Here is a 12,862-nt window from a genome sequence, read left to right on the forward strand (position 1 = left end):
GTTGGTCTGAGCAGATTGGGAGAAAGCAGCAATATGTGCTTACTCAGAAATAAGCCTTTCTGGAATCAGCAGGATTTCCTCACAAGATGCCTACTAGAGTGCAGCTTGGAAAAGAAAGTAAAAGGTGGCTTATGAAATCAAGAACAGATCCTAATTATTTCATATTTTTGTGTGAGATTCTTGCAAAACCACCATCCAATATTAGATCCCATCTATACTCACAAACTACACCACAGAAATCATGGATCCTTTGGGGCAAAAACATGAATCCAGAACACGGCTCCTCATGGACCCACATGATTTTTCAGCAGGGTCATCCCCAAACCACTGTCCAATCATAGGTCCCATCTCTCCCCACAGACTAAAACACACAAGCTCGGGGTCCCTGAGTGCATGGCTCACCAGTGGCACAAAAACACCAATCCAAGGCACCGATCCTCGTGATTTTTACATAGGATCATCCCCATACTACTCTCAAATAATAGGGACTATCTCTGCCCACAGAAATCATGGGTCCCCCAGCACAAGGTTTTGCAGTGGTGCAAAATGTGGATCTGATGTGCAGAGATCTCCATGATTTTTAGGTATGATAATCTCCAAAACGACTGCCTTCGAATGATTCAATGTAAAAAAAAAATCATGTAGATCCTTTAAGATCCATTCTTTGGATTGGTGTTTTTGCATCACTACAAAGCTGTGTCCTAGATTTCTCTAATACAATCTGTGGACAGAGGTGTGTCCTATAATTGGACAGTAGTCTTTGAATGCTCCTATGTAAAAATCATGTGGATCCATGTCTCAGATCAATGTTTTTGTGCCAATGAATAGTCATGTGCTGGGTGACCTATGGTTTCTGTATCATACTCTGTGGGCACAGATGATCTGTATGATTGGACAATGATTTGAAGATGATCCAACATAAAAATGTGGATGCATGTGGATCTGTACCTAGGATCCATGTTTTTGCATCGCTGCAAAGCCATCAATTGAAGAAGCTATAATTTCTGTGGTGTAGTCTGTGGGGCACAGATAGGGCCTAAGACGGGAGGAGGATGCTGCACTGTTTGAGGAGGATGCCGCATTAAAAAAAAACACCTGGAATCTTGAGTATCTGTTTCCTGGATTGCTGTTTTTGCACCGCTGCAAAGCCATGCACTGATGGACCCATTATTTCTGTATAGCAGTCTATGGGCACAGATGGGCCATAGAACCGGATAATGGTTTGGGAGTTATCCTATACAAAAATCATGTAGAACCATGGGGATCCATGCTTTGGATTGGTGTTTTTGCACTGTGGTGTAGTCTGTGGGCAAAGCTGTGCGCTGATGGGCCCATGATTTCTATTGTATAGTCTGTGGGCAGAGATGAGTGCTATGACTGGACAGTGATTTGGAGGATTATCCTACCTGAGAATCATGAGGATCCATGCATCAGATCCATGTGTTTGCATCACTGCAATGCTGTGTGCTGATGGATTCATGATTTCTGCAGCGCAGTCTGTGGACACAGATGAGTGATAATTGTTTGAGGAGGATGTTGCATAAAAATCATGTGGATCCATGAGGATTTGTAAGTTGGATTCATGTTTTTGTGCACCTGCAAAAGCATGCGCCAAAGAACTCATGATTTCAGTGGTGCACAGTAGTCTGTGGGTGCAAATGGGATCTATGGGCTGAAAAAGGTTTAGGGATGATTACATCTAAAAATCACATGAAATCATGTGGATCCATGCCTCAGATCCATGTTCTTGTGCCACTGCAGAGTCATGTGCCAAAGGATCCATGATTTCTGTAGTGCAGTTTGTGGGCATAGATGGAATCTATGATTGATGGTAGTTTCCCAAAAATCCCACCAAAAAAATCTTACGAAACCATTGGGATCCGTTCTGAATTTCACAGATCTGCCTTCTTGCCAGACCCGCAGCCTGGCTTGATGCATGTAAAGCGTTGTGCCTCACCACCGCTATAGGAATCACCCGCCTCACACCAGGCATATTTCTGTAGCCAAGTTGGGTTACGGGGGTTTCCAGACACGTGTATTTAGGCGGTATTCCAAAGTAATTTGATCAAGGCGTATACCCAGGCACGTGAAACTTCCCCTTTCTTAAAAACACGTTTGCCCCGGAAGGCATCGATGGGAAGGAGCGCTGTTCGCCCGCAGTAACGTGACGCCCTGTTCTTTCTTCCTGAGGAACGGGCCGGCGAGGCTTGTCTCTGACGAAGTAACAGCTCCTCTTGCTGGCCCGGCCGAAGTTGTGGTGAGCGATCGCCTTCGTCACGAAGTTTTCTGCACTATATTCCTTCTCTTGCTTTCACTTTGCTTTCTCCTTCCTTCAGCGTTACGGGGACTAATTTGAACATTTCCACATTGCATTTCGGGGTGGAAGGCGTTATGGAAATCTCCAAAGAACTTACAGTGATAGCTCCCGTTCTTGCCAAACATTCCAGCGCATCACTTCCCCAATGCATTCCAGCCATTCTAGATTTAAGTACTCCACGAAAAAGACCACCCAGCTTCAGTGCTCGTCTGGATCGCCTCCCGTGAGAATTCCCATTCCGCCCAAGAGGGAAGTCTCTCCGCACCTTCGCGAAACATCCACACCAACGTCACGCGATGTGCTGCCGACACGTCGCGTCCGATTTATAGCGATCCTAACAGGGTGTTTCAAAGGAACTTGAGATCTCCGAGGAGCATTTTTACGAGCGTTAACCTCGCTTCCCGGTGAATTTCCAGGGCTGAGCTGGGCTTTAAACACAGTCTTCCTCTGTCCCTCAACCAACACCGAAACCCACCGTTAACTACTACCCTGTTTCCCCAAAAATAAGACCTAACCTGAAAATAAGCCCTAGCACGATTTTTCAGGATGCTCATAATATAAGCCCTACCCCGCCCCAAAATAAGCCCCAGTTAAGTGAAACCCCGCCCTCCACCATTGTGCTGCATTGTGCAGCAACCAAAAGATGACATGACTGCATTTGAATAAATGTAGATTGTTGTACATGAAAAAAAAATCCCCTGATAATAAGCCCTAATGCACTTTTGGAGCAAAAATTAATATAAGACCCTGTCTTATTTTCGGGGGAACACGGTAGTTAAAAGTCTGTTTTATCACCCCAAGCCTATGCAGGTGGAACCCACTGTAAAATCGACAGGATTCTTCCCTCGGAACGCATGTGCTGTATATACGACGGCAGGCATTAAGAAGTCGAAGTAGTTAGGCAGAGCTGGAACGTTAACGCGTCACAAACTGGAACGTTAACGAGTTACGCCTGAAAGAACGCCCTGCGTTACCGAAATGACGGCAACACTCAGCAATATTATTTCATTTCCCGTCCGTGTAACCGCCCTCCCTGGCTCGCTCGCGCCAGGCGAGGGCAAGGAAACACGACCTAAAAACTGTACGAGGAAGCGACGCATCCCCTCCTTCCCTCCCTCCCTCCTTCCTCTCCCCTCACGCCACCCGCTCCGGGCTGGAAGAAGAGCAAACAACCGTCTCCCCGGGGAAGAGTTACCAGTAAAACCCGGGGTCTAACGGTCACCCTCGAGTGAAAAGGGGGGGGGGGGGAGGTGTCACGCGCTACTCCCGATGGTGGTGACGACACAGACCTACAATCTTTCTCTCTCTCTCTCTCTCTCTCTCACACACACACACACACACACACACACACACACACACTTCGTTCTTCGCCCTCCTCCCCCTTTCGGTCCCTTTCCGTCAGTTCGCCCGCCCGCTTGGCTGGCTGTCGGGCGTTCGCCGCCTGCGAGGATCTCCGGCGCGGCGCGACCCCCTCCTTCCTTCCTTCCTTCCTTCCCTCACCGCCTCGCACCCCTGCCGTGCCTGCCCGGGAAACCCCGTGGGCGCCACCTCTTCTCCCTTCTGCTCTGCTCCCGCCTTTCGGCCCCGGGATGTTCAGTCCGGACAAATTGTTGGGGCAATTGTCGAAGCTGGACCGATACGGGAATATGGCGTCCATGGGGGATTTTAACTCGGTCAGCGCCAACATCCCGGCGACCCGAGTGGAGGTGTCCGTCTCCTGCAGGTGAGCAGCGGGGTGGGTGGGGGGTATCTGCCGGGACGGGAAAGTGAAGGGTTGGTTGGAAGCCGAAGGGTTTTGGGGCACGTGAGAAAGAGATCCGAGGGCTGGGCGGGCAGGCGAACGTGTGAACGAAGAAATACGGTTTACCAACACTAGCGTCGGTGCTCTCTTGAGGAGAGGGTGTTGGTAGGGACAGGGTGATGCCCCTCTGGCTGTGGCATTTCCCCATCTCATACCGGGAAGAAAGCGGGTAGGCGCCGGCAGTCTCTCCGCCCGAGGAGGGCTGGGCTGGGCAGAATCCCCGCCACGAAGACTAAAAAGTGCCGCACGGAGGCAAACACAGCGTTGCGTGACCCTCTGCCCCTGTTCCCCCCCCCCTCGGGAGCGCTCCCCTGGATCCCTGTGGGGGGAGGTCTGGGATCCTTTGTGTACCCAGTGCAGGGAAGAAGGTGAGTGGGTGCGCGTGACGCACCCATTGGGAGCAATGAACCCGGGAACCCTTGATCCCTTAACAAGAACCTATACTGTAGAGGGGAATGGGGTGGTGTGGTGTCTGCGTGGATGAGGTTTACTCTTACTTGCTGTCTTAGTGCCCTGTAGAAAGCTTTAACATCTGGATCCACTTGTGAATATGCCTTCCTTGACCCTTCCACTGGAAAGGATTAGGTTTTTCTTTCTGAACACACAAACACACACACACACTGCTGGACAAACTGCTGAATGTCACGCCTTTATGCGTTTTGTTTTGTGGGGGAGTACGGCTCCTTCTCCCCCCCCCCCCTTTCACTTGACATACAGTAAGCTGTAACTTCTTGTTCCACCTGTGGCCACACTTTTTCAAGCTCTTGTGTGTTCAATATTGGAGTGGCACAGAATGTGAAATCGCTTGGTCTTCCAGTATTCAGACATTCTTTTTCCATTCCTGTTGCTCTTCCTCTGTATTTTGTGTTGGGAATTATTCTACCTCTGCACAATTTCTTGTATGATTGTTGTTTCTTGTCTGAAAGAGAATCGGCCTGTGTGCCTCTTGGATAAAGGAACCTTCCCACTTCGGGATAAAAATCCTTTGATTTCTGTGGTGAATCAAGGTAAATGCTACTTTGCATTTGGGAGAGAGATACTGGGATCTTTCTCCCAAAGTGGGATCAGGGTCTGAAATGTGTATCTTTTAATTCTGGTGACAACCCCCATCCTCCATAGAATATGTAACAGGTCAAAGCTTGGAAACCCCATTTCTCCAAAGATCTCAATAAGAAGAGTGAGAGATAGCATTCAAATACTGTACCTTCTTTCTGCTGGAGGGAAGAAAGAAAACCTCCACAAACTGTTTCCTTTTCTCCGTAGATTGGTCAAAATCTTTTTGCTTAGTGTAGTAAATTGCATTAGAGTAGGCTTATTTAATCGGTGGGTGTTAGTGCATCAACTCCCTAAGTTCCACATATTCAAGTGGGCCTACTCTAATTGCAACTTACTACTGTATGCTAAAGTAAGTTGTAGTTAGAGTAGATCCACTTGAATATGGGGAACTTATGGAGTAGTTGATTTACCAAATCCACAGAGACTAGTGCAATTTTCTATGCTATGCAACAGGATTTTAGCTATAGAGTAATATAGAGGCAGTGATTTATTTGCTGTTTTTCAGAATAGTTTCTGGACTTGTTATAGAGATCTCCTCTTTATTTTGGTATAGGATCAGCTGAGAAATTGTAAATGAAGGAGGTACGAAAAGGTGGAATATTCAAGCTGTGTTGTTGTAAGCCCCCTGTTATAGAAAGAAGTAAATGCTAGGGGGGTGTTCAGTGCATAACCTCAGTACAAAGATGGAAAGAGTAAACTGCTTTTTGGTTATTTACTGTATGGATAGGTTTCTTAAATTAAATTCATCTTGACAGAATTACAGTAGTCTGAAATTCTGTTGCTAAGGAGCAACCAGTTCAGTCTGATTTCTTCACCTTTTAATGCATCCCAAAACTGAGCCTTGAAGTACAGTACAGTATTTGCTTTTGTGGTGGTATTAAAGGCAAATACTGTAGATAACTGAAACAAATATGATGTAGGAAAGCAGTTGAAATTTGTTTTGCGTGTTATGAAGTCAGGATCTTTTGTCTTTTAGTGCTGCCTCATTTGTTGTTTTAATAGGAATCTTTATAATCTCTACACTCTTAGATTTTGGAGTTCTAATGAAGAACACTGGCTAAATTTAAAACTTAAGTCTTGCAGTTGAAAAAATGAATATATGTATTATTCATGTCATGGATCAAATATATATTATCCACAAACTTGAGGAAAAGACAGTCACAAAACATTATTGTTTCCTAATTATTTTTGTTTGCCGTTTTCTTGTGTATATCTGAAGAAAAAAAAACTTAGATTTTAACTGCATCTCCAGAGGCCTTCATCATCAGAAAATCAGATAGAAACAGTGTTCCTTTCTTATACAAGTACTTCATGACCTCATTAACATTTAGTTTTGCAGTGTTTAATTATGAAATACCTAAAACAGCAAAGGTGCTTGCTTGGAGCATTACTGGTTAGTTTCAGTGTAATTGAATGAATGTATGAACCAGTGACAGAAATAGATGCAACTTTTTGCTCTCTAGCTTTTCCACATCTCTGAGGCCTAATGTTACTTGCCCTGGGAGCAAAATCCCTTGATGAAAGATAACTACTGTATTTGTCTCTTGTATTCTGGGAGTGATTTTTATTGTTTGAGTGCACTGTTGATATGTATTTTTTCTTAAAGTTTTGGAAAAGTTTGTTTCTTTGTCAGAGATGGCTGCAAAAGGGGAAGATTGTACAGAGCACACTGATGCTAATGTAGGGTTGGGGAAATGCCTTGTTCCTGGTTTCTCAGACAGTTGAAAATTCGACACAGGCTGGGAAATTTCCAACATCTGTTGAACTTTTTATAGAGATACTACACGTTTGAAGACGTTTCCTGGAAAAAACAAAACAAAAGAATCATGTTGACATGTAGGAATCTGAATTAAAGTTATTTCCCAGTAACTTCAACAACTTGATGGGATGCACCAACCACTAAAGTTGCAAAGACAAACAAGACATGTGGGCGAAGCAAACTCTGTTGAGACTGGGTGTTCCAGAAAATGTATTGGGAGTAAGAAATCGTGCTGGATGGATGCAACATGTTTTCACACTTGGGGATCTAATTGATTTTCATGGCAGTATTTTGTACTGAAACACAGCTGATGCTCTTTTAACTTTTAAAGAGCAAATTGTTTGCCCATTTCCATTAGGTTTACCATACTTCTTGCATTCAAGAAGTAGGTGTGTTACTGTATGTATCATACTGAAGTTTATCTTATTTTTGCCCATTGTACCTGGGTTCTTTGGTAAGGACCATTGAGTATGGGGCATATTGTTTGAGGACAGAGTTATGCTTAAGATAACAATGTGAATGACTTGTCTATTAAAATTGTAAAATAACCTTAATTTGAATGTAATGCCATTTGACTGGCAATGGATTTGAATTTTTCAGTGGAACAGATTCCCCTTTCCTTTGCTCCTTGTTTTCCTGAACCCCCCCCTCCAAAGTTTGAGAGAGGCTTTAGAGCAGATCTTTTGAAGGGGATGGGAGCTGAATGGGGAGGAAAGCAAAATAAGTGCTGGATTCAATCCATTGCACTCTCAGGTAGGAAGCTAAGGGTAACCTAAAATTCATGTTTATGGGTGAAAACAAATTCCCTAATTTTACTCAGTGATTGCATAGGAGGAAGTAGTTGTATGGATGGATGTATTTTAGTTCACATGCAGGCTTATAGATAAACAGACTTTTGTTCTAAAAACTAGACAATTGGAGGATGTATCAGGTTATTTCTTTCATCTAAGTCAATGTATTTAAAATTAACTACTTTTCAAAACATACTGCCACTTGTAAGCTTTCAGTTCTTCAGAAATATTTACTTTAGTATAATGTATCTGCAGTTGACTGAATTTTTCACAGGATCATTAACTGTTTGTTAGGTCACTTTTTCAGTAGCTACAGAACTGAAATATGGGACATGTAAAATCTAAAATGCCTGGATTGTTAGAAAAGTTTTTAAAGAGGTTATTTCTACATCTCCCTTAGAATGGGAGACATGACTTTATCTCAAAACAGCAAATATGGCATGCAGTGTTGAATAGTGGATTGTTTGTTGTTCTTTCACATAGTTGAATCAGACAGGTTTGAAGGCAGAAGGGGAAATTTCCAAGAGAGCCATACATTTATGACTACATAATGGAAGTTATGTTTACTAGTACACTAAGTGTGCATTGAATCTCTCCACTTATTGTTAGATATTTAAACTTGCCCAGTGGTTTTGCTGTCTTGTTATGCTAATACAAGAGAGACTAGTTTGGTGACAGAGCATATATTTTGCCCACAGAAGATCTTGGGTTCAATCTGCAGACAAGACTCTGAGAAGCTTAATTGCAAATCCTGGAAAGTTACTCCCAGTTAGCATAGACAATGCTGAGCTAGATTTTTTTTCTCATTGTGAAATTGCTTATGATACTCCATTTTGTTGCACAATATATTTACTTAAAATTATTTTACCCCACCTTTCTCCTTAAAAAACACCCAGAGCAACTTACATAATTAAAAGACAACATTTAAAGCTAAAAAACAATAACTATACAAATACTTAAAAGGATCAAGGAAATACCACACTAAAAACTGTAAACAAAAACAACACAAAAATACATTCAAACAATAAGGCACAACCATCCATTAAAACACCTCATTCATTTAGCCAGGCACTGAAGGAAAGTGTGCCTGAAAAGAAAGGTCTTTGCTTATGAGAGGACAACAAAGATGGGACCAGCTTGACCTCCTGTGGGAGGGAGTTCCAAAGTCTTGGAGCAGCAATAGAGAAGACCTTCTCCTGTGTCACCACACACACACCTGTGAAACTGGTGACACTGAGAGAAAGGCCTTTTCTGATGATCTTAACACTAAATATACCAGATGGGCGGGATATAAATCGAACAAAATAAATAAATAAATAAATAGGTTCATATGCAAGACCTATTCTTTTAAATACCTTGAACCCAAGCCATTTAGGGCTTTATAGGTTAGAACCAGCTCTTCGAATTGTGACAGATCAGCAGCCAGTGGAGCTGCTCTAACGGTGGACAGGGGTGGCGGGAGGGGTTATGCTGTGACTGGCCCCAGTTAGCAGTCTGGCTCCAATGTTTTGGAGCCATTGTAGTTTCTGAACACTTTCCAGAGGCAGCCCCACATAGAGCACCTTACGGTAATCCAGCTGAGATGTAACTAAGGCATGTGTCGCTGTGGCCAGATCAGACTTCTAGAAACAGGCTCAGCTGGCACACTACTTTTAATTTTGCAAATGCCCTCCAAGTCACTGCTGAAACTGGACATCCAAAGTATTTTCAGTTCAGAGGAAAAATAAGTTTATTCAGACAATCAAAACGTGACCATTCTTTATTTTAGCTTTTGCATAATTCAGCAACTCTTGATTCAAAGCAGAAGTATGGGTAGCTTTGCTATATGTTGGGATATGTGTGCATAGTTTCCCAAAACACTTAGAATAGGAGGATAATGAGTATATCAACACATGGGAAAAGATAACACTCATCCTATAAATACTGGGACAGTAAATGTGTGGTCTCAGAAGGTAAGGTGTGAAAAAACATCTTGCTTCATGTTGACAGCCTTGTGGTGCTTACTTTGCAACACTCATTTATTGGGAGAATAGCTTCATTATAAGTGATGGAAAAATACAATACTGTATCTCTGAAAAATAAGTTCTTCCTTGAATGGAATTTAGAAGTCAGAAATAGGTGCTAACTGAAGGCATTTAAAGAAATTAAGCACAAAGTGTATCTATCCTTTGTAGGGTCATATGGAATTGTGTGAAATAGCGCTATGGAGGGTGTCTGTGTATGCATTGGCTATCATGGTCATAAAAAGCTAAATGAGTGACGATGAAAGACAAGTAACGTATCTGAGATCTGAGATTTATCCAAGAAGTTGAATGTATGAAAGAGATACAGCCTAAGTTTAAAAAACACACACTTGTTCCTATGAACGTATAGCCTTATTTCCCTTGTTTCAGATTATCACCAGCACACTGTCTACATTATAGACATCTCCCTCACATTTCATAAATATTTTAGTATATCTTTTCATGTGAAAACACTAAAGAAGTGACACTTGGCTACAATGTAAAGCAGTGAGTATACAGCTTGGATAACAGTGTAAATGTGCTGTCCCCTCAAAATAATACAACACAAGCCATTAATGTCTAAAACTGCTGGCAACAAAAGTGAGTAACACCTCTAGTGACAATGTCCAAAGTCCCTCCCTGGTGTCATGAGACCCATTAGTGTCACAAGTCTCAGGTGTGAAGGGGGAGTAGGTGTTAGCGCTCTCACTCTCTCAGACTGGTCAGTTCCACATGGCACCTCATGGTAATGAGCTATCTTAGGATCTTAAAAAATGAATTGTTGCTCTACATCAAGATGGCCTAGGCTACAAGAAGATTGCCAAAACCCTGAAACTAAGCTGCAACACGGTGGCCAAGATCATACAGTGGTTTAACAGGACAGGTTCCACTCAGAACAGGCCTTGCCATGGTCAACCAAAGAAGTTGAGTGCCCATGCTCAGCATCATATCCAGAGGCTGGCTTTGGGAAATAGACGTATGAGTGCTGCCAGCATTGCTGCAGAGGTTGAAGGGGTGGGGAGTCAGCCTGTTGGTGCTCAGACCATACGCCACACTGCATCAAGTTGGTCTCCAGGGCTGTTGTCCCAGAAGGAAGCCTCTTCTAAAGATGATGCACAAGAAAGCCCGCATACGGTTTGCTGCAGACAAGCAGACTAAGGACATGGATTTCTGGAACCATGTCCTGTGGTCCGGTGAGACCAAGATAAACTTATTTGGTTCAGATGGTGTCAAGCATGTGTGGCCGCAACCAGGTGAGAAGCACAAAGACAACTGTGTCATGCCTACAGTCAAGCATGGTGGTGGGAGTATCATAGTCTGGGGCTGGATGAGTGCACCGGGGAGCTACAGTTCATTGAGGGAACCGTGAATGCTAACATGTACCATGACATACTGAAGCAGAACATGATCCCTTCCCTTCAGAGACTGGGCCGCAGGGCAGTATTCCAACATGATAACGACTCCAAACACACCTCCAAAATGACCACTGCCTTGCTAAAGAAGCTGAGTGTAAAGATGATGGACTGGCTGAGCATGTCTCCAGACCTAAACCCTATTGAACATCTGTGGGGCATCCTGAAATTGAAGGTGGAGGTTCTCAAGGTCTCTTATATCCACCAGCTCTGTGATGTCATCTGGGCAGCAGATAAGTTAAATAAATAATGTGCCAGTGTCACATTGTAATCTCTAGTCCTAATGTGGAAAACTGTCTTGGTGAGATAAATTGTGTTTACTAATCTTTCTGTACTAAGCACTACACTGGTAGTTTTTATCTATCTTCTGAAGCTAATTGTTGATTTTCATTATATGCTTCATTTGCTGACAAGTGGAACTAAGGTGGGAAGGGGAGTGGATTGTGCCCCAATATCCTTATATGCACAATTGCTTTTTAGACACAAGTAATGTTGTGCAAAGTGTTCTCTGAGGCAGGGTTTCCAGTTATGGGAGTGCTGTAAGAGTGTTCAGCTAAACATGATTATGCTCTGCATGGGAAGGCCTCATGCAGAGCGGAGGAGTCTTTTTCAGCTTGGAGTCCAAATTGTAAATTCTAATTTGGGAAGCCATAAGGGCTGCATTCTCACAACTCAGTTCCATGATCCCACCCCCCAGGAGCCAGCCCCATGTGTTTCAAGCTGACGTCCTGCATTTTCTTGCAAGAGTAATATAACATCAAAGCCAGTGTCTGATCAAATGAGATTTGGTCTAGACACAACACTTGTGTAAAACACTTGGACATAGTGAGATTTGGTGAAATACACAGCATATTGCCAAGTCCACATTCCAGCTCTTAATTTATTTCTGCAGAAATTGTTATGGTTTATTTGTCTTGTGACATTTCTGTCCTATCCTTCCTCCAGTATGCTCATAGCAGTGTACACTAGTCTTCTCTTCCCCACTTTATATTCATAAAATTTTGAGTTAGGAAGGTGCAGAAAATGTCACCGGCCCAAAGTCACCCAGTGAGCTTCATGACATGGGATTTGAACAAGTCTCTTGAGTCTTTAGTCCAACATTCTGGCCATTACTTTACATTGGCTCTTTCTGTGTGCTTCTTATTGACATGGATATGTCAAACTTGCACTTATATAGTGTCTGGACAGAGAATTGGACTGGATACATGTTGTGGCTGTTTCCCAAAGGTGAGGGTGTTCTTGTGGGGTGTTCCCCAAAGGTGAGGGTATTCTTGTGGGGTGTTCTTCTCCAGTTCTGTATTCATTTCTGCCTGCTTGGATTATTGAAATGCAAACCACAATTCCTTCAGTTACACATATTTGGCTATTCTGTGGTATGACAATGCTATATTTCAGAATTTGGCACCCGAAACAAAGCTTACAGCCAGTGTAGGATTTTAAGCTTAACCACCTCTCCATTGTGAATTTAAAAGGTAGCTGTGATTTGATTAAGAATGCAAGCCGTCAGGAAATGAGATGAGGCAAAATGTGAAGAGGGAACACGTAGTCCTGCCATTTATTCTTAGCTCTGAACTTTAGCTAGCAATACAGAAATTGAGCCAGATGTGTTAATGGACCATTTACATTTCAACTCAGTTTCAGTTAAGGCAGTTTCCCCCAATTCAGCACCCTCACTATGTATCAGACTACAATTCCATTATCCCCAGTCAGCATTATGTGGATT

At 43.2% G+C, this 12,862-nt stretch overlaps 1 protein-coding gene across 3 annotated transcripts in view; it reads left to right on the top strand.

Moving 5' to 3' along the window:
- Window positions 1-2,148: 2,148 nt before the first annotated feature.
- The window catches only part of CPNE8 (copine 8), an 84,594-nt gene continuing 73,880 nt past the window's right edge, over window positions 2,149-12,862 (top strand). The window contains exon 1 of one of the 3 annotated variants that reach the window (XM_020796991.3): window positions 2,149-2,257. Coding sequence is in view for 1 of the 3 variants with exons in the window: in XM_020796990.3 (XP_020652649.1) it covers window positions 3,907-4,040 (134 nt within the window). In the remaining 2 variants the exon portion in view is untranslated. Of the gene's footprint in view, window positions 2,258-3,562; window positions 4,041-12,862 lie in introns of those variants that run through there. The other 2 variants (XM_020796990.3, XR_013545691.1) reach the window with 2 other exon arrangements.

Source organism: Pogona vitticeps, chromosome 5 (genome assembly GCF_051106095.1).
Source record: "Pogona vitticeps strain Pit_001003342236 chromosome 5, PviZW2.1, whole genome shotgun sequence".
Taxonomy (NCBI): Eukaryota; Metazoa; Chordata; class Lepidosauria; order Squamata; family Agamidae; genus Pogona; species Pogona vitticeps.